The sequence below is a fragment of the Sceloporus occidentalis genome, unplaced genomic scaffold (genome assembly GCF_023333645.1).
Source record: "Sceloporus occidentalis isolate IW3139 unplaced genomic scaffold, rSceOcc1.0.p SCAF_4, whole genome shotgun sequence".
Classification (NCBI taxonomy): domain Eukaryota; kingdom Metazoa; phylum Chordata; class Lepidosauria; order Squamata; family Phrynosomatidae; genus Sceloporus; species Sceloporus occidentalis.
The window spans coordinates 15,798,250-15,820,373 of record NW_028316984.1 but is presented as its reverse complement, the minus strand read 5'-3'; the positions used below and the strand labels follow the sequence as shown (position 1 = coordinate 15,820,373).

Sequence of the window (22,124 nt, the reverse complement as noted above, 5' to 3'; positions counted from 1 at the left end):
GTTTCTTGGTTGGAAACTAGAGTTCAATTCTATGCAGCAGGTTTCTGGACTTTAAATGGCCACTTATCTTTAATGTTGATTGGAGATAAGAGAAGACGAAGCCTGCAAAGCAGATAGTGAACCCATCTGGGCTGCAACCAACCCTGAGGTTGGGGGTTCCCCATCCCTGGCTTAGTGTCTAGGCTAGCGGTTCTCAACCTGTGGGTCGCTACCCCTTTGGGGGTCGAACGACCCTTTCACAAGGGTTGCCTAAGACCATCGGAAAACACAGCAAAATTACAGTTATGAAGTAGCAACGAAAATAATTTTATGTTGGGGGGTCACCACAACATGAGGAACTATATTAAAGGATCATGGCATTAGGAAGGTTGAGAACTACTGGTCTAGGCCATAGACAGAACAACTACAGCTCTAGAGGTTTTTTGATTGCCATTGTGAGGGAGACCTGACTGTTTACTCTTTCCACCTTTTCTGTCCAGAATCCATCTCTGTGAGGAGAGTCTTTCTTCAGTTGACTAAGAATGTCTTTGGCTGACAAGAGACTTGAGAACCTACAGATCTATAAAGTTCTCCAATGTGTTCGTCAAAAGGACAAGAAGCAGATTGAGAAGCTCACCAAACTTGGATATCCTGAGCTCATTAATTTCACAGAGCCCATCAATGGAGACAGTGCCCTTCACTTGGCCTGTGTTGCAAATGACATTGATATGTGTAACTTTCTCTTAGAGATTGGTGCCCACCCAGATGTCCAGGATCGAATGGGGCGCACCCCAGTGATGAAAGCTGCTGAGCTTGGCCATGACTTGGCCTTGGATGTGTTAGTCCAGGCAGAGGCAGACATGACGATAGTTGATGCAGAAGGAAAAGGTAAAAAAAGGAACCCCCATATTTGGATTGGGAGAGTTGAAGCTGTAGTCTAGGAAAGTTTGCTTTTACTACTCAGTCCTTTCTAGCTCTCCTTATTAAACTGTTCCGTCCCTATTCCTCAACAGGTGTCTTGTTCTACTGCATTCTGCCTACCAAACGACATTACCGGTGTGTTCAGATGGCCTTAGAATTTGGAGCAGATGTTAACAACTGTACTTTTGAAGGGAAGCCTGTTTTTGTACAAGCCTGTGAACAAGCACACGAAATAAAAGAGATATGTATGCAATTTTTGGAAAGAGGAGCAAACCCTAATGCAACTAATCCAGTAAGTATACAAGTGTTATTTTGGAATATCAGTACACAAAGGAATATGGTAGCATCTTTGAGACTAACTGTGTGAATGAAGTTGTTGCATAAGCTTTTGTAGACTTAGTGGCAAAACAGACCACCCTGAAAGGCCAGTTTTGTGCTGCCCCTTTGAGCATTGGGGCTGCAGCAACTGCAAGCTGCAGCCCCAATCTAGCGTTTTTATGCCCCAAAAGGAGTGGCAAAATGCTGCCCCTTTTTGGGGTGGAAAAAATGTGCCCTTTCCGACACAGCACAGCTCTTCTATGTTTCTGTGGTGTAGTGCAGTGTGGTGCAGCATGTCACGTGTAAATGCTATGCCACAGAAATAGTGTGAGGTCACCTGCTGTATGGTCAGTGGGGCAGCATGACGCTGGCTTGGGGGCAGTGTCAGGGCATGTGCAATGCGTACCCCATGCCTCCACGCTACCTGAAGCCGGCATTTCTTGTTGATCTGTTTTCCCAGTCAGTCTACCTCCTCAGATGCATTAGTGAACTACTGGGCCAATATTTCATTCCATTTATCTGAGGAAGTAGTCCTATATCTATGAAAGTTTATAAGACAACTTCTTAAATACAGTTAGTCTCAAAGGTGCTACAAGATCCCTTTGCATACTGAATCCAGTAAGAACATGCTTACTGTTTGAAGAGGGGGGTGGGTATTAGGGTGCTGAAAGTATAGCCATAATGATTAGTGAGTAAACAAGTCACCCAGTTCATTTCATTCATTATTTAAAAAATGAATTGACTAGTAAAGTTTCCTAATTGCACTAGGAACCAGATTATCTTTTTTTAAAAAAATAACTAGCATTCTAAAAAAAAACCATAGGTGGCAAAAGAGATGTCTCTTCTTGCCTGGTAAGGACACATCAAAACAAAGAAATAGTGCTTTTTACATTAGGTCACACTCTCATTGACAGATTGACAGTCATATTAATATGTCATCAAGAACACTTCAAGCCATCCATCACATGGAGCAGAGTGTACATTGCACATAGTGATCTGGATGGCGTAATGGTCATGAATTCTCCTGTGTGAAAACCAGCAACCCAACAATTCTTAGTAGCACGATTCCTAAAACAATGCATGGAAGACATCTAAAACCATAGGTGATATTCTGATTCAGAAAAAGACAAATTATGAGGTGGAGCTTACCAAGATACTCAGGCATACATATAATGCAGGCTGGAGAAAGTGTCACAGGGGGAGCATATACTTTCTTCTGCATTGTATCTGGAAAATATTGCCTCCAAATGAACAAATAACCAGTTTTTATAGGGCAAGGGAGAAAACGGCTAGGAACTTTTCCGGAACACTATGAAATTCTACAAATGCCTTTAGTTATTTAATAGAAAACTACAATTTTATTGGATTGACACAGTTATGGAAGCCGCAGTCCTGATTTTGCAAGACTTGAGGACGCGCTTAATAGCAGACTGTCTCAGAGGCCTGTCATTCATAAGGTCAACATAAGTCAAAGCCATCTTGATGACAGTTAACAGCATCTCTCCGTCTCTCGCTTGCTCTCGCTCTCTTTCTCTCTGTGCAGTATAGTATATAAAGATATCTAGATATCCATGAGATCCAACAAGCGATCATGGAATAGTAGTTAATATGCCAGACTATGAGATTCAGTTTGAAATCATAAGAAATCTGCAAAACTGACTGGGTGATCCTGGGTCAGTCACTACCTTTCAGCCTGAGTTCTTTGATGTGAAGATAAAAATGGGGGAAGATACCATATAAATGTAATAAACAACATGAAGTCAATTTAACAGACTCTATCTGATTTACAGGCAACTGGTCGCACTGCATTGATGGAAGCCTCGAGAGAAGGAGTTGTGGAGATTGTTCGTGGTATCCTTGAGAGAGGTGGAGAAGTTAATGTTTTTGATAATGAAAGACACCACGCTGCCCATTTTGCTGCCAAAGGAGGGTTTTTTGAGGTATTCTTTGTTGGTGGTGTCAGAAGCAAAGGTACCCAGCCAAGAAACTCTCTTGGGCAATTACTAATAATCAACCTTTGCTAGAGGAGGGGGGGGGGGGTTTACAGAAAACTCACTTTTAAAAAATGTTTGGGGAATGAATCTTCCTACTTATTCATTTTCCTGGTTCCTCCAAGAAGGGAGGATATATTACAGAAGAAAAGTACATGTTGGTGGTGTGCCATGAACTGGAGGGAAATTTATATCACTTCATAGAATCATAGAATGATAGCATTGGAAGAAACCACAAGGGCCATCCAGTCCAACCGCCTGCTATGCAGGAACTCGTAATCAAAGCACTCGCAATAGATGGTCATCCAGCCTCCATTTAAAGACTTCCAAAGAAGGAAACTCCACCATTCTCAAGGGGCGTGTGTTCACTGTCAAACAGTTCTTAGTGTCAGAAGGTTCCTCCTAATGTTGAAGTGGAATCTCTTTTCCTGTAGCTTGCATCCATTGCTCCATGTCCTGTTCTCTGGAGCAGCAGAAAACAAGCTTGGTCCAGCCTCAGTATGACAAATATGTAAACAGGGCTATCATGTCACCTCTTAACCATCTCTTCTCCAGGCTAAACATACCCAGCTTCCTAAGTCTACCCAGATAGGGCATGGTTTCCAGACTCTTTACCACTTTGGTGGCCCTCCTCTGGACACACTCTAGATTGTTAATATCCTTTTTTAACTGTGGTGGCCAGAACTGGACATAGTACTCCAGGTGCGGCTTGACCAGAGCAGAATAGTGTGGCATTATTGCTTCCCTTGATCTACACATTATATTTCTATTGATGCAGCCTAGAATTGCCTTGGTCTTTTTGGCTGCCACATCATACTGTTGACTCATTTTCAACTTATGGCCTACTAGGACTCCTAGATCCCTTTCACATGTATTTTTGTCCCCCATTCTATATCTATGCATTTTATTTTTCTGCCTAAGTACAGTACCTTACATTTCTCCCTGTTGAAATTCAGCTTTGGGCAAGCTTTCTAATCTATTAAGGTCATTTTGAATTTTGATCCTCTGCTCTGGGGTATTAGCTACCCCTCTTAATTTGGTGTCATCTGTAAATTTGATAAGCATTCCCTCTATACTTTCTTTGAAGTCATTGATAAAGATGTTGAATATCACTGACAGAATCCTGGGATGCCTTGCTAGTCACTTCTCTCCAGGATGAAGAGGAGTCATTGCTGAGCACATTTTGAGTTTGGCCAGCCAACCATTTACAAATTCATGTAACAGTTGCCTTGTCTAGCCCACATTCTACTAGCTTGTTTGTCATGGGGAACCTTATCAAAGGCCTTATTGAAATCGTGATATGCAATAGCCACAGCATTCCCGTCATCTACCAAGCTGGTAATTTTATCCAAAAAAGACATCAGATTAATCTGACATGACTTATTTCTCAGAAACCCATGTTGACTTTTTGTGATCATGGCATTCCTTTCTAAATGTTCACAGACTCTCTGTTTAATGATCTGCTCTAGCATTTTTCCTGGTATTGATGTCAGACAAATTGGGTGATAATTGTTGGGATCCTCTTTTTTCCTATTTTGAAGATAGGGTTTGCCCTATCCCAGTCTGTTGGGACTTCTGTTCTGCAGGAGTTCTCAAAGATTTTTGCCTCTGAGATTATATTTGCTAATTCTTCTAATGGATGTAGTTCATCTGGTCCCAGAGACTTAAATTCATTTAATTAACCAGGTATTCCTGCACTATTTATTTACTTATTTTGTGCTGCATTTCCCCGGTTGTGTCCTCTGCTCCATTTTCCTCAGATTGACCACCCTTTGCCTTTTCTAAGAAGACTGAGGCAAAGAAGGTGTTAGGTAGTTCTGCCTTTTCTCTGTCCCCTCTTAGCATTTTGCCATCTTCTCCATGCAGTGTACCTACTGTTTCCTTCTTCTTCCTTTTGCTACAGACATACTCAAAAAGCCCTTTTAATTGTTTATAGCCTCTCTAGCAAGCCTGAGCTCATTCTGTGCTTTAGCTTTTCTGACTTTACCACTAAATGTGCTAGCTATTTGTTTGAATTGCTCTTTGGTGACTTCCCCCTTTTTCCATTTCTTATACATCTCCTGTTTAAAACCTAGCTTCATTGAAAGTTCTTTAATTGTCCATCTTGGTTTCTTGAGACACCCCCATTTTTTCTCCTTGTTGGAACAGTTTGAAATTGTGCCTTCAGTCTCTCCCTTTTGAGAAGATGCATGCATGAAGATGGGCAACCTGCAGCCCTCCTCATGGTTTGTGGACTTTCATTCCCATCAGCCCTAGCTAGCAAAACCAGCAGTTAGACGTGGTAGGAGCTGGGGTCTTGCAACACATTCCACACTACCTTAGAGTTTGATTGAAGGGACAATCTAGACAAGATGATGAACATGGTGGCATCGCTGTAAAAAATGGCAACTCTCCTTTTCCTTTCCCTTGTACCATGTAATTATGGAAAGAGATCACATTATGAACTTGTCTGTTTTACATCATGAGTAGTTGTGGCTTATGAAAACTTGGAGGTGACAGTAGATCCCACTGAATTGTGGTCGTATTTCTGTAATTGTGGGGAAAAACAGGGGAATTTAAGCTGGAAACCCAACTCAGAGTACATTTTTGATATAAACTGGGAGCCTGCACAAGTTTCCTCCTGCCTCTCTCCCTTCCAACCCAATTCCAGACTGTTGCTTTTCATTCCCAGAGGTCTTCTTTATTGCAAATAGCTCCCTGGGGACAAATAGCAGCCAGGCACATTTGCTGCAGGAAACAAGTACTGTCCCACCTTTTCCTTCAGAATAAAAGTGGGTACCTTAAGCACACTGTTATAAGACATATTCAGGGGTAGCTGTGTTGGCCATACAGCAAAATACAATAACATCCAAAATCCAACAGTGACGCCTTTAATAAACCAACCAAAATGTACAAATACATGATGCAAACTTCTGAAGCTCCCCTGGCTTCTTCATCGGGCAAACGTGTTAAGAATCAAACAGGGAAAAAATTATAAAATGATGAAAGGCATGTTTGACATGACAGGTAGTTTGGCCCAAAATGAAGGAAAGCATGGAATTTATTTCTTTACTGAGTCATGAAACTCTCCAGGTGATTTTGGGCCTGCTGCTCTCTTTCTCCATCTGATCTACCTCACAGGCTGCATTTACACTGCAGAATTAATGCAGTTTGACACTGCTTTAACTGCCATAGCTCAATGTGATAAAATTCTGAGAATTGTCATTTTGTGATCTGTGTAGCCTTGCTGTCAGAGAGCTCTGGTGCCACAGGAAACTATCATAGGATGGAGCCATGACAGTTAAAGTGGTGGCAAGCTGCACTAATTCTGCAGTGTGGCAGCAGTCTCAGAGTTATTGTGAGGTTAAAAGTGGATTGAAAGAGAACCACAAACAGGATCTTGAGCTTTGTATCCTGACGGAGAATTACTTAAATTTGCATAGATATATACATCCCACAAAACCTTGGTATAGTTGCATTTTAGTGGTGGCTGTAGAGGAAGTGAAACAAAAAGAGAGAAAGATTTCAGTTAGGTTGAACAAATTCAAGACTGTGGAGTGGGGGACTGAAGAGGAGAGGAGGAAGAAAGAATTGATTCAGTTTAAAAAAACAAGTTAACCGTCTGTGATCCCTTCTTGGATCAACATCGGGTTTCTCTACTTTGCTTTCTCATCTTCAAAAATGTTCTTATACAGATAATGTGGGGGAAAATCAAGGTTCTTGACATTTGGAAAAGCACTGACAGTGTCACTTCAAATGACAATTTGACACTGAACAATAACTGTGGAAGGAGTCAGATTAATCCCTTAGGGTCAAATTATATGTCACATTTAATTTGTCTTTATGTGCATATGCTTTTAAAAGTACAGCCATTAGCTCCCCAGTATGGACTGGGATTGCAGTGATAGTGGAGGAGTTTTAGGTTTTGCATCTGAGTTTTTGACACAAATCACTCTGTTCCTTGCCATTGCCATATCAATTTCTATCCCATGATTTTGTGTGTGAGAGAGAAAGAGAATTTTCACTAGGTGAAAGTTCTCCCTAAAATGTTATCCTGATCTGGGAAATTCACACATAGTAAAAAATGCATATCTGCACAAGGACACATTAAATGTAAATCAGGGGAAGGAATCATGGGGACCTTCAGATGTTATTGAACTACAGCTCCTAGCATTTCTCAGCATTTGCAACAGAACTGCACAATTTCTACCCCAGATGGGATGAAGAAAATGTCTTCAGGTGTTAAAAATGTTCTTTTAAATCTGTACTATTTAAGACTACTTGCTGGGTCACAATGCCCAGCATGCTGTCTAAAATGATGGGAGGAGCAGTCCAGCAAATCTGGAGGGCAGTAAGTTGAAGACGTTGACAAGGGATGATACGTCAGTGTAGAATTCTTGCTCTCTTGCCATTGCATATCCAGGTATGAGTTTTCATTTCTCTGGTGTCCACTATACTGGGCTTTTAAAGTATTAAAATCATATGAATAGGCTACACTTTTACTGTGTAGAAAAAAAGTATTATTTTAAAAAAAACTATTTGAAGTATGGGTGTGCAGTGTGAACATGCAGAGGTTTACATTTCTAATGCTGCTGACTTTGCTTCCTTAGATCCTAAAGATTATTTCTGCTCATAATGGAGATGTGGGCTTGATTGCCATGAATGGAAACACACCCCTTCACTATGCGGCTGCTGGAGGGTTTACAGAGTGTTGCCGGTTTATAGGTCAAAGAGGTAAATGAGAGGTTTTGTAAATTAAATGCTTTTCCTTCTGTGAGTTGGTGCTTGGTTTCAGTTACCTGAACAAGAAATCATTTCACGCAAAGTAAAGGGAGCTATCTTTTGATCTGCAAGATGCCAGATATCTGTATACGTAGATGTAAAGGACCTTGACATGATGCTCCTTCATGAATTCAGAGCATTTGTGAGAGAGCCATAAAGTGTTCCATGCATGGCTGGCATGTGTGTTGTCAGTGAAGAGGCCCAGAATCCCTCATGTGTTTCCCATGGTTTCAACATATGAAAAGGAGGTGTTTGTTCAGTTTAAACAAAACACATTTAGTCTGAACAAAACCAGCCAGATCCCAGTGTTGCCTCCTTCTGCACACACACCCCCCAGTTGTTGTTGTTTTTTTTATCTCAAGGTGAATCAAGCCTGTCCCTTCCAAGTATCTTCAGCTCATGTTCCCATCAGATTTAGCTAGTCTTCTTAATGGTGACATATAATAGGAGCAATCAGAAGCACCATATCTTCCTAAAGAAGCCTGTTACAGCTCTAAGATCTTCAGGGGAGATCCTTCTCACTATTCTACTACATTCTCAGACTCATTCGGAAGGAACAGAGGAGAAGGGCTTCTCCATGGCTGCTCCAGATTTTAGAACTCCCTCTCAAGGAAGGCTAGGATGTTTCCCTCCTTGCTCTCCTTCTGCTGGTAAATAAAAACATTCCATTAGGCTTTTAGAAATTGGCTGTGATGGGCCTTTAATGGTGTGCTGTGTTGCTTTGGATTTTAAATAGTTTCAACTCTAGGGATAGTTTAATTGTTTGTTTTTTTAAAAAAAATAACTTGTGTAAAAAAAATTACTACTGTTTTTGCATAACTTTTAATCTCTGCTGTTTTTAATAAGCTGTAAGACACCTTGAGTTCCTTTATTTGGGAAAAAGGGATATAAATGAATATAACAACAGCAGCAGCATAAGCATAAGTGACTGGAGAGCCAAAAGGTCCCTGGTCTCCTGCCACAAAATCTAGAATCCATACATTGTGTATAATCACCTAAATTAAGAAGCACTTCCTGCCAGTAAGAGCTGTTCAACTGCAATAGATTGCCTTTCAGGGTTGTAGCTCTCCTTTGTTGGGGGTTGGATAGCCACCTCTCAGAGATGCTTTGTCTGTGGATTGCTGTACATGGTAGAGTTTGCATTAGCTCACTGTTGGTGTCCTTCACCACTCAAATGTTCCTATTTTACTAACTGTACCTTACAGTCTGCCTTAAGGTCTTCTCCTTGCTCCCTCATTTGGGCAGGAGGCAGCTGCTGCTTCCTTATCACAGTGATTTCTGGCAGCAGCTGATTTTGAGGTGCTTCCAGGTAAAGAATGGCAGCTGGAACTCTGATGTTAGTGAGAAATAAATCCACTATGGGGGTTTCTCTGAACGTTAAAAGAGTTATCCAGGGTTTTGAGTCTATGCAGAAGGCAAAAATCAGCACCTTGGACAGCTACTTGTGTAGCATCTTAGCTGGCCCCATCCCCGTCCCCCAATCTCTAAACTTGGAAAGCCTTGTGTACCATTTGTAAACTGTCCCTTCTCTGCAATGAAATCTCTGCTTCTGCCTATTAGGTTGTGATCCTATGTGGAGGAACCTTGAGAAGAAAACACCAAGGCAGGTTGCTAAAGATGGTGGTTTCAAAGGAGCAGTAAAGGAGATCCGTAAAATTGAGCGTCGCTTTGCTAAATTTTCTAAACCCAAGCCTGGAGTGAAGAACCCCAACCCACCCTGGGCAGTTCGGCTGCACGACTGGTCCGTAGAACATCAGGCAAATCTTCGTGAGGCATTTGAGCAAGCAGACCGAGGTGATGGGACTGTAAGTAAAGAAGACTTTGTGTCCATCCTTGAGGACATGTGCCCATTTGTGGATCCTGAGCATATAGCAACGATTGCTCAGACTCATGAGAAAGCCCGTGGTGGTGGTGTTAACACTGAAGAATTTTTTACAGGGAAGCGGTACTTGCAAAAGGCCTTCCTCCTTTCATCCTATGGTCCCAAGAAGAAAAAGGGCAAAAAAGCAAAAGGCAAGAAGGGGAAATTTGTTATCCCCCTGCCAATCTGTGTCATCCCAGAGAGCTCGCGCTCCCGTCGGCCAGATGGCGGGCCACCAGAATACATGATTGAAACATATCAGAATGTTACTGACAGCAGCCGGTTTAATCGCGATCACCCTCCTGAACATCCCATCCAAGATGATTCTTGGTGGTACGTTGATGACCCGATGAAGAACTTTTCCAACATCAACTACCTCACAAAAGATGGAGACCTTTCATCCCTGAAAAAAGCCTTTGAGTCAGGTGTGCCGGTGGATGTGAGAGACCATTTCTATAAAACTCCCTTGATGGCTGCCTGTGCAGGTGGCAACCTGGAAGCAGTGCAGTTCCTTCTAGAAAAGGGGTAGGTTAACTTTAGAAGTTTACAACAAGAGTAGGCAGACTTCAGGTGTTCAGTATCTAGTTTGTTTTTAATGAGATAATTTTTTGATCCACCAAACAGATCAATGTACAAAAGAACACATGCTGAGAAATTAATGGCTTAAGCCCCAGTATCAGAATTGAACAAAGCTTACAGTCCTGGCATGCTTTTTGTCACTAAGTCATTTCAGAATCATGTTGTTGTGACCATTGTTGAACTACTGTGGACCAGAAATCTTTGTTTTTCCACTTCAGATTAACCAGATCATTTCAGGCCTATCTTCTATCCACATCTGGCTTGCAAGATGTGTTTCCCTGAAAAAATGGGGAAATGTTGCTGTTTATTCAAATTGTGTGTGTCTCTCTGGACTTAAGAGGTTTATGGTTTTCATATATTATGCAAGCCATTGCTGATATTGCTATGGATCAGAGTGTGGATAGAGGCATGAAGCTCAGTGGACGGCTTTAAGTAAATCACTGAATCTTAGCCTAACCTATTTCACATGGTGATTGGAAGGATACACAAGAGAAAAGGTATAGCATGTTGTATACAAGTGGGCACACTAGATGAGATATGCCAGAGGTGTAACTTTCTCCCAGTACCCAGCAAATAATTATTTCAGAACACTTGGAATTCCATAGATTAAGGAGGCTTTCCTCTTCACCGGTGGAGGGAGGCAGTGTGTGCTGATCTCCTCATGTAATAATTGTATTGGCTTAGAAAACACCTGAATGTCTATTGTTGTCAATGTGAATCTGTGGTGGAGAGAGAGAGAGAGGTTGTTAAACTTACTACCCATAGCTCCTGAAGAAAAAGAAAGTGATAATGCCATCATAAATGACAAAAGTAAAGACCGGGAAAGTAATGAAAATGTTTTTGACATTTGTGTTCATTGAAAGCACACTTCTTAATATGTGGTTATTTTTTTAAAATAAACGAACTAGTCATTTTAAAAGTTTTCTATATTCTCAGGCTCCACTTTCAGACATAAGGAGATTGAAATTCTTTATGGAGCCCTGTAGACCAAGATTTTCATGGTGATATTTTTATTATATTGTTTTCACTTTGGTTAGATGGTAGTGCCAACTCTTATGTTCAAAATAAACATGTTTGTGATGAGTGATAGGTGAGGGAATACAAGTCCTTTGAGAGACACACTTGAGAGACTTATATGCAGGGGCAGAGTAACCAGCATCCATGTGTGTAAGGTCACAGGATGATACTGGTGCCACCAGACAGGAATATTGGCTTGGAGGTGTGTTAAGATGAGTAATAGTGTTGAAAGTCTGAACTGTTGCTGGATGCCCAAGCCTCTGAGCAAACATCAGTTGCTAAATGCAGATACACCATGATCATATATCATAAGAATGAAACTTGTCCACTATACTTGAATATAGTTGTTTGCTTGTACTTCTTCCTCATTTCTAGTTTTCCTTCATTGCTAGTTAAACCATGGGAAGAGGGGCAGAAGGCAACTCTGTTGTATGTATCAACAACTGTGGTTTGAGGAAAAACTAAACTACATAACCAAGACAGTTGTCAGTCTTACCTGCTGTTATGTAAGAATGTGTCCCATGATGTTTTTATCATATGTAGTCAATTCTCATAACAGTGAAATGAGATTCAGTAAAGAAATTTGTATAAAACCAATAGGCAAAGCTTAGATAACAAAGCAAGAGAAGCCATTTGATTTTTAAAAGCTCACTTTCAAACCACTAGTCCATGATATCACATAATGCATGCTCTGAGGATGAAAAGCTAAGTACTAGTATATATATATACTTCTTACTACCACAGTTATTTAAGTAATGTGTAACTGATTGTCAACTAATAATTCCACCAGTCTTTATATTGCTGATGAATGTCTGGCAAAAACATTCCACCCAATTTCAGATGCAAGTGCCAGCAAGTAAGATGCTGTATGATTGCAGCTAAGATTTTCAAAAGTACAACAGGAGAAAATATGGAGGGAATCCCTTAAATGTGGTGTGGCAGATACCTCAAAAACATCCTAGCAATGCTTGGGTATGCTCAGCAGGCATGAAATGTTGGGGACATGAAAAACTGGGGTGGAGAGGTAAAAGCATGGAGTACTGTGGATGAAGGTATGGCTGGATGACAGAAACTTTCTCCACTGCAACTTTTTGCTGCAGTTGCTTCTTGTCATGGAAAATAGTGTGCCCCCCACATGAATCTAATCCGCTGTGAAAGCTAGTGGCCAATCCCACATTTTATAAATTAATTACAGTGCATGTAAAGACATTCTTTCTTTCTTTCTTTCTTTCTTTTTTGTTCTGTTCTGAATCCACTGACATTCATTCTAAATGACCCCAAGTTTTATTCTTTTGAGAGATGGATAGAAAAAACATCAGTTTGACCATTTTGCAATGAATATAATCCACAGTTGATAAGAAATGCCTGGCTTTTTATGGTATTTTGACAGATGAAGAAAATTTATTAGAAACAAATCTCTTTTCTTCCAGAGCTCACAAATTAACCTCTGTATTTAGAACCTGTGTTTGTTTTGTTTTTTAATTCGAAATGTGGGGACAAAACAGTTATGTTTCATGTACTACTGGTTCTTTCTCTTCAGGGCGAATGTGAACGCAACCGATAATTTCATGTGGACTCCTCTCCACCATGCTTGCCATGCTGGACAGCAGGATATTGCTGAATTGCTTATTAATTCTGGGGCAACAATGGATGCTGTTTCAATCAATGATGGAACCCCATTAATGAGAGGAATTGAGAGCTGCCGGTTGGACACTGTGCAGTATTTGGTCAACTCTGGTGCTAAAGTGCAGATGCAAAACAGAAAGGGTAAGCCTTTCCACTCCTACTATTTGAGTTACTATTCTTCGAAGTTATATGCATCTATAAATTAGCTCTAGTGATGAAAAGGAATGTCATTTCCAATAACTCCTAGTGATTCTTATTAAAGAAGATGCCAGTCTTTGGGGATTTGCCTGATTTTGCAATAAGGGCTCTGAAGTGGTAAATTTTAAAAACTGACCCTTGGGAGCCACAATAATGGTCCTGGGGCACTACTACTGTAGTCAGAGCTTTGAGCAAAGCTGAGAATTACTTCTCCCAGAATTTGTATTATATCTCCAATACTAACTAGAGTATTCTGGGTATTGTGGTACTCCCAAAAAACCTTTCCATACTCATCAAATGAGCTGTAAGAAAGGTGAACTATTTTATGCTATGCTTCCAGACAGAGGAAAAAAAAAGGTAAGGAAGACCACAAAAGAGGTGTTCGTGGCAATCAATTGAAGAGGTGACTAGAGCATAAATCAATATTTTACTCAAGGGTGCTATGTTCTGGAAAAGCAGTACAGAGAGAAATTGTGACATTCTGAACTTAGCCATATACTTTCTCCTGCAAACAGGACTAAACAGCCTCGAAATTGCCAAGGCTTATGCTGACAATCGGCTGGTCCACTTCATTCAAGACACACTAGATCGCTTACCAAAGCCACCAGAAGGCAAGGGGGATAAGCAGAAAGGGAAAAAAGCCAAGCCTAAAGCACCAGCACCAGCACCCATCCCTGCACCTGCCCCTCCACCAGCTCCTCCCAAACCAAAGCCTGCAGAGCCTACATCAAAAGAATCCATGAAAGAAGAGGTATGGTGACAATGCTCTATAATCTCTTGGACATAAATACCCATTAGCCAAAATGTATCTGCTCTACCTTTCAGCATTGCTACCCAGTGGTGTCATGATGAGAGTGCAGGGGATGTGGACAGCACCAGGTGACACCCCAGATGGGGGTGTCACCCAATGGAGTGGAACACTTGGAAGAATTGGCATGGCTATTGGGCAAGCAAGCAAGAGTGCCTTTCTGCTCGCCCAGCAACCACAGTGGAGCCTAAATGGGCCTTTTAGAGGCCGCAGCACTATCTCCTTAGTAACGGCAGCTGATGGAGGGTGGCTGCTTTCAGGTCCATGAGGGCAGAATGACTGCAGGAGAAGCATAGTCCACTAGGCCAGTCCTACCACTTCTTTTTGTTCATGTATTAATTACCTTTATTCCCTGGCTTTGTTCCAGTGAGTTCAAGTAAGTGGACATTGCTCTCTCTTCATTCTATCCTTTCAACAAATCTGTAAGGTAGATTAGAGTGAGAGACAGTGGCTGGCTCAAGGTTACATTTCATGGCTTAGTGGGGACTTGAATATAAATCTCTCAGATCCCCTTTGCCCCACTCTAGCTACCATCCCGCACTGGTTCTTTCATTGACAGTACACCAGAGGGCTGGTACCTTCATATACCCCCTCCTCCACAAAACACCCAACACATACACTTAGGGCAAGTGTTTATATAGTTTTGGGAATGGATGGGGAAGTTTTTTCCCTCTAGGTCTTGCTGGACTGCAACTTCCATCATGATTCAGCATTGAGTGTGGTGGCTAGGGCTTCAGCCCGACATCAGAAGACAACACATATTCTCAATCCCTGGTTTATAGATGGACATTTGTAATGTCTGTCCCAGATCTCTAACTGGGTAGCAAACATTTCCAATTAAAAAGGATTCCAGGTAGCACAATTCGGTATAACACAGCTACCTATGTTTAAGCAGGGGCCCCACATGATCCTGTGCTTCCCCAAAGCAGCATAGAATAAATCGTGTAAATTAATAAAGTGATGCAAATATGCTTGTCAGGGTTTTGTGTTTTTTTTGCAAGAAGTGGTATCACAATAGGGAGCAATGTATAAATGGGCAAAAAAAGCATTAGGAGCAAGGAGATGGAAAGCTTCCTTGACACCAGGCCATCTGTCTCACAACTGTCTGTATTGACTGGCTGTAGCTCTCTAGAATTTCAGAGAGAGATCTTCCCCAGTCCTACTAAGAAATGCCAGGGATTGACCCAGGGACCTTTTACTTGCAAAGCGTGCATTGTATTTATCTCTACATACATACTTTATTGAATCTGTGTGATTTTGATTCTTAATTAGACATGTATGTTGCCAAAAGATCTGTTCAAGACAATTGCATGAGACATCCAAGTGATAAATGTCATCTTTTTAAGCCTCCACAGTTACCTGAACCAGTCGTAGAGAAATCTCTCTTTGAAGAGAAAAAAGAATCCCTCAGGGATAATGTCGTCCATCTGAATTCATTGATAACCAGAGGAGCTACAAGGAAAGTCAACATCACTTTTACGCCACAGAGAGTAAGTACGATTATGAAATATGACAAACTGTTATATTAAGCTGTTGCTTTTGTGGAACTTGGTTTACCAATTCCAAGGATGGCTACCCTCTGTTGAAGTGAACCTACTGGAATCTCCATTGTCCCAAGTGTTGCAGTTTATAATATCTAGTTTTCAGAATTCCCTGTATCCTTTTGCAGTCTCATCTCAGCATTCCTCCTTCTGGAAATGCAATTTTATATTTATTCCAGCTTATGGTGATGAGAACTTTCCACAAGTTGTCATCTCTCCCATGGCAGCCAGACCAAGATGGCACAGAATGTTGTTGGCATAGTATTTTTTTTTTTCATTTTTCCAATTATAAGGAAATGACTATGCTTCTACAATATTTACAATAAATTGTATCATTCGTTTTTTCCATCTCCTTGGACATTTTGCCCTTGATGCATCCACTTCTGCCTGCCTGACTGGAACTTGTGGGACAGAAGTTCCAGAAAGCACAGAAGGTTACCAGCCTTGTTCTCAAGAGTTAGCAAGAGAATAATAGGTTGGCAGTATGAAGGCTGAGAAGAAGGTAGTGAGGTCTGCTATGTGATCACTCAATGATATGCCATGGACTAGTATAAAACTTCCATGATTTTCTATACTCCTTCTGATTTCCCTAGAGTCTCTAAGGAAAAAAAAGTGTTCTAATATATTCAGTTCTTCATTGCTTTTCTAACTCTTATTATATCATCCCATCTCCTATTTACAATAGCTCAGTACTCTAGCCAAAAATATGAGGGAAAAGAAAAAGATACAACAAATCTCTCATTTTTCTTTCTCTTTTTCTTCTCTTTTTTATTTCTCTTTTATTTATGATTTCCTCTAAACATAGTACTTTTCCCCTTAAATATATTACACCATGTTTCTATGTATCTCTTTTTCTTTTCCAGAACTCATGAATGCTTTTCCACTCTTCATTTATTTTCCTTTTGGATTTCCCCCAGATAATCCCCATCAAAATATCCATATCCCTCTTTTATTTTTAGTAACCATTCATCGGTTGATGGTATTTCTTTTTTCTTCTGGTATTTTGCATATAGCAATCTTGAAACTGTGATCATATACAGTGCTGTACGATTACACTTTTTCCCATCCTTATTGTCTATATCATAAGTCATGTTCAAAAGAAAGAACTGTGGTGTAAATGTAATTTTTATGTGCAGTATCTCAGTCATCACTTTGTGAATCATTTTCCAGAATGTTTCTGCTATCTTGCATTGTTGGCACTTCCAACAGTTATCTTTCCCATTTTATACATTACATTTCATTTGGATGGTGACAGGTACCATCGGTACAACATCTTTATATAATTCTCTTTATAGTTATGACATAAAGTGACATTTGTCATTTCCCAAGACGTTTCCCAATTCTCTAATTGAATATTTTCTCCTATGTCTTGCGCCCATCTAACTACTGCATGTTTAACTGTCTTTTTCTTTTAGAATTTTATAATACTTAGATATGTATCGTTTTTCCTTTTTCCTTGATTACCTTATCTATATTGTTGTTTTCTTCTGTGAATTCTACATTCTTCATGTCCATCTTGAAGGGTTTCTTACTTCTAACTGACTAGTAGTAACAACATCTGCAACCATCTTGCCATAGTGGTCTATGCACCGTATCCTTGAGACTGAGATATTGCAATTTAGGGGTGAAACAGACTGCCCCCAAAGGGCAAATTGGGAGCATCCCAGTACTGCTTGCCCAAGAGCCATGGCAACCACATGCCTGCAACCCCAGTCCAGTCCTTCACCAGTGTTTTATAATAATAAATAATAATAATATAATAAAAACTTTATTTGTATACCGCCCTTCTAAAAATCAGGGCGGTGAACAACAATTCCGAACAATATAACAACAAGTCATACAAAACATTAAAAACAGATTAATAAAAATAACAAAATGTCCATGCCGGCAAGACAGTGCTGACAAGGGGAGGGGGGGAGAGTAACTGGTCAGGGGTAAGCTTGTTCAAATAAGTGGGTCTTTAGCCCCTTCCTAAATTGGGCTAGGGAGGTGGCTGAGCGGAGCTCGAAGGGCAGCGCGTTCCAGAGGTTGGGGGCTGAGATGGAGAAAGCCCTCCTGATGGTAGAACTATATTTCGCCTCTGGGACGGTTAACAATAGCTGCCCTGATGATCTGAGTGTGCGGGGCGGATTGTACGGAGAGAGGCGGTCCTCCAGATACCCTGGGCCCAAGCCATTTAGGGCTTTATAGGTAATAACCAACACCTTGTATTGCGCCCGGAAGCGAATAGGCAGCCAATGTAAGTCTTTAAGGACTGGTGTTATATGACTGGCCCTGGCAGTGCCAGTAACCAGACGGGCTGCCATATTCTGCACAAGTTGCAGCTTCCGGGTATGGTACAAGGGTTGCCCCATGTAGAGCGCGTTGCAGAAATCCAAACGAGAGGTTACCAGGGCATGTACAACCGTTTCAAGGTCTCCCCGGTCGAGGTAGGGACGCAGCTGGCGTATCAGCCGAAGCTGATAACAGGTGCTCCTGACCGTCGCATCCACCTGAGATGTAAGGTGAAGCGACGAGTCAAGGAGCACCCCCAGGCTGCGTACAGAGTCCTTCACGGAAAGCGTGATTCCGTTCAGGGCTGGTGGAACCACCGCCAACCCCGGACCGGGGGAACCTATCACGAGTACTTCCGTCTTCTCTGGATTCAGGCTGAGTCTGTTGTCCCTCATCCAGCCCATTACCGACTCCAGACAGGCCACGAGAGGAGAGACGCCAATTAAACTGGCTTCTGAAAAGGAGTGTTTGATTTTTGTTTTTGTTTTTTTGTTTTTTTGCTCCTTTTGAAGCCGGCTCTTCTTGGTAGGGTCAGCATTGGTGAAGCTTCAGGCTGCATTTGGAACATGTGTCATCTAAACACCAAGCCCCCAACACAGCCTGAAGGCAGACCATCTGGCCCATTTGTTTTAGCCCATGGTCTTATATGGAGTATTTGAAGTTGGCCCCAAAGCTACAAATGGTCCCATCATTATCTTGACCAAGCTGTTTTTGAGGATCTCAGTGTTTTGCCTTCTTTTTATTTTTCCCCCAAAAAACCTTTTACTAAAACTGACCCTCACACAAGCTACTTTAGGCCAAGAGAGAGACTTTTATTTAGTCAAGAAATAAATGAGAAATTCACTTCCAGTTTACTTCCTCCTGGTCGAATAAAGCTCTCTCCTGTGCCTGAAGCAGCCAGGGAAGAAGGACTAGAAAGGAATGAAATTCTCCTTAACCTTTAGGGGATGTAGTATTGGGTTTTCTTTTTTTAAAAATGGGGGATAGTGTTTTCAGATTTCAAGAGGGTGATGTGGTATGGCCTTCTGATATTCTACAGAAAGCTAGTAAAACCTCCAGACCTCCTGACAGTTTCCCACTTATGATGTAACTTCTTTGCTGAAGGAGATGCACTTACTTCTTGCTGCAGGGCTGTGTTTAAAGTATTTAAAGCCCTGGTATCGTGGTGGTTTGATGCCTGTAGTGCAGCCACTCATTCACAAACCACAAGGTGATGAGTTCAATACCAGCCAGAGGCTCAGGGTTGACTCAGCCTTGCATGCTTCCGAGGCCACTGAAATGGGTACCTAGCTTGTTGGGGGCAATTGGTTTACACATTTTAAACTGCTTAGGTAATTATTATTATTATTATTATTATTATTATTATTATTTCTATACCGCCCGGTGGCAAAGCCAATCTGGGCGGTGAACAACATAAAAATTTACAGAATAAAATATACATAAATATTTATACTCCCTTCCCCCCTTAACTGCACTGATAAATGGTATAGAAATGTACTTGATATTGCTGTTGCTATTGTTAGTGTTGCACAAGGCTCTCAACAAGTTAGGACCAGGTTATTTGAGAGAATGCATCATCTTTCACAGTTCTGTCCAACCTTTTCACTTTAGGGGAAGCATTCCTATAGGTGCTTCTCTGACAGCTCTTTGAAGGACATTCAGTGTAGCTGCACCCATCCCTATGGAACACCTCATGGCAGAACTGAGGTGTTCACCAACCATGCTGCATTCTTGGTGCATTCAAAAGAGGTTTCTTTACATCCAGGTTTTTCAGTGTATTGTCAGTTCCATATCTATATGATATTGGATATTTTATGTCTCTCTCTCTCTCTCTCTCTCTATATATATATATATATATATATATATATATATATAATATGCATCACTTTGGTTAATCTTTTGTTGTGGAATATAAATACTGATAGATAAATAAAATGAAGAATTGAAAAACCTTTTCCTAGTTAAATTTTCTTGCAAAAGAAATGACATATGGGAAGAAATCAGGACTGCATTTATGTGTGAAAGCAGTTGTGAGGTTGTTTTTGATTTTTGAAAACCCAAGGCTCTGCATTTGCTCAAGAGTGTCCTTTTCCTGAGTTCTCTAACAAATATACATAACTATTGCCCATTCAATAGATCATATTGAATAGTAATGTGAATTGCTTTTCTTTCTCCCCACCCACCCAGATTTGGAGTCCAGAGGCAACCACCAAAGACCTTCTTAGAAAGAGAGAATTACGTCGGCAACGTTTTACATATGAGGTGGATTTTGAGGACTTCATGATGCCATTTAAGAGGAATTTTATGGACAAAGTCCGAGCACTAGAACGATCTGCCGCCTTGCATTAATCACTGTTTCTACATAGACACTCAAGAAGGAACGAACCTTGGTCTCAGGAGAAATGCCTTTGAGAAGCTATAATCATGTTCACCTTAATTGTGATAAATGTTTTCTTCATTCTCCAGTTGCATAATTTCAGCACAAGGCACTCTTAATCATAGGAGCATCTTGCTTAACATTTGGAAACAGATACAAATAGTTTTTTCTTTTAGCAGGAAAGTTAACTTATGTTGCATGAAGTTTGCAGTTTAGGTCCCTTGTTATGTGGAAAGTGGACATATTGTTACCATCTCCCATTCTAATAGATCTTTTAAAACATAGTTGTTGCTTCAGGAAAGAGAGACTGTTCCAACAGAAACTTGAAGCCAATTATTTCCTGGTGCTATAAATATCCATTCCACTGAGCTATGTGGCTGATATTTAAATCTAGGGCAGCTCTGTACACAGGATTTGTGAAAGTTTGTAGAATTTTTCCTTGAGAAAATGTCCTGGTGCAAATAATGGCACAGAGGTATTTTCTTATTTCCATGAGGGTGCGTATAATGAGAAAGCACTTGGTTTAAATGTAATTACAAGCACAATGAAGGAAAGTGTTGTTGGCTTCTTCACTTCAGTGTTGATTATGTCCTTGTATCTTTTTATTAGGTGCAGGGTAGAGAGTCTTGATCAATGAGAGGAGATAAACCCAAAGTAAAACATAATTCTAAAATGTTCTTCTTTAATTTCTATATGAATAGGCATCCAGAGCTGTTTAAGAGAGTGAATAATATCAGAGTTTGGAAAAATTTTGGACACTACACACCTGGTTTCTTTAGCAGCTAGAGCTATGCTGAGTGGAAATTCTTGGTGCTGTGGCCCAAAAAAGTAACATCTGAGCTCTAGCTAATGCTAAATTTCTTCATATCTAGTTATTGATCTTATTGGACATGGTGAGTGACATTTGCCTCTGGGTTTGCTTCCACCTTTCTCTACCTAGGAAAAACTGATTTTGATTCACCCATGTTCTGCTGTCTCTTGTATCTGTTTTCATAGTGCTGTTAATCAGACAGGTAGTTTAGCAATAATCCAACATAGATTCCAGAGTACATTTTATATATATTGAAATAAAGTTGGAGAACCCCATAGAGGGCTGGATTACCCCCCACTCTTACATGTTCTCCTATGCCAGATGAAAGATGTCGTATACAGTCTGTGATGCAAAAGCTGTTTCTGTATGTAGGCACTTAAGCAAGCATACTTTCTCTTGGCTAGGGGAACATTCAGGCAGGGCCAACCTGGCCCAGATCCCTCCCTGCCTGTAGGCTTTAAAACCAGCCTGATGAAAAGTGACATTAGGAGCAACCATTAGTTCTGTGCTGATGAAGCACAGCACAGCAATAACAATGGCTATCCATGCTCAATTCTTTCTCTCAATATATATATATATATATATAGTATAAATATTGTGACATTGACAACAGGCCTATCAGCTTTTCTGGAAGAAGCAGTCTGGATTCTGTTTAGGTCTCTTGTATTAGCAGTGTCCACAGTGCACCAACCTGGGGCTTGTCTGCATGGACCAAAAGGCCCATTTCCCCTGGCAGTGTCCTGTTTGGATGGTGCATGTCCCAATCCCTGGTTCTGGTGTGACCAGTTCAGAAAATGGCCATGATGTTCAGTACCAGAATTAACACAAATTTTAAAAACCTACCTCTTAGTTTGGAAGATCCAGAGTCCTCCATTTCCACACTGCTGAGCTATCCTGCACATCTCCCACAGTTTGCCAGTCGCTCACTCTGAAGTCAGAATGAGTCACCTCAGAAGTGAGCAACCTATAGTGGTTGTGGATATGCTGGGTGGCTTAGTAGGACACCTATGCAGATAGAAGAGAGGGAAGGGCAGCTGCAATCCTAGTATTCTGGCCAGTACA

The 22,124-nt window shown here is 41.0% G+C and overlaps 1 protein-coding gene across 2 annotated transcripts; it reads left to right on the top strand.

The window, feature by feature from the left end:
* The first annotated feature begins 521 nt into the window (after positions 1-521).
* On the top strand, positions 522-20,799 carry ANKEF1 (ankyrin repeat and EF-hand domain containing 1). Of its 2 annotated transcripts, none has more exons than XM_089523227.1 (9): positions 522-867; positions 993-1,192; positions 3,009-3,158; positions 7,799-7,922; positions 9,531-10,356; positions 12,968-13,194; positions 13,767-14,002; positions 15,415-15,549; positions 20,062-20,799. In XM_089523227.1, the coding sequence occupies exons 1-9, from the start codon at positions 522-524 to the stop codon at positions 20,221-20,223; spliced, it is 2,406 nt and encodes an 801-aa protein (XP_089379353.1). In that variant the 3' UTR covers positions 20,224-20,799. The 2 variants fall into 2 exon arrangements, with proteins under 2 accessions (XP_089379353.1, XP_089379352.1); XM_089523226.1 differs by having other exon boundaries at positions 15,406-15,549.
* The last annotated feature ends 1,325 nt before the right edge of the window (positions 20,800-22,124 follow it).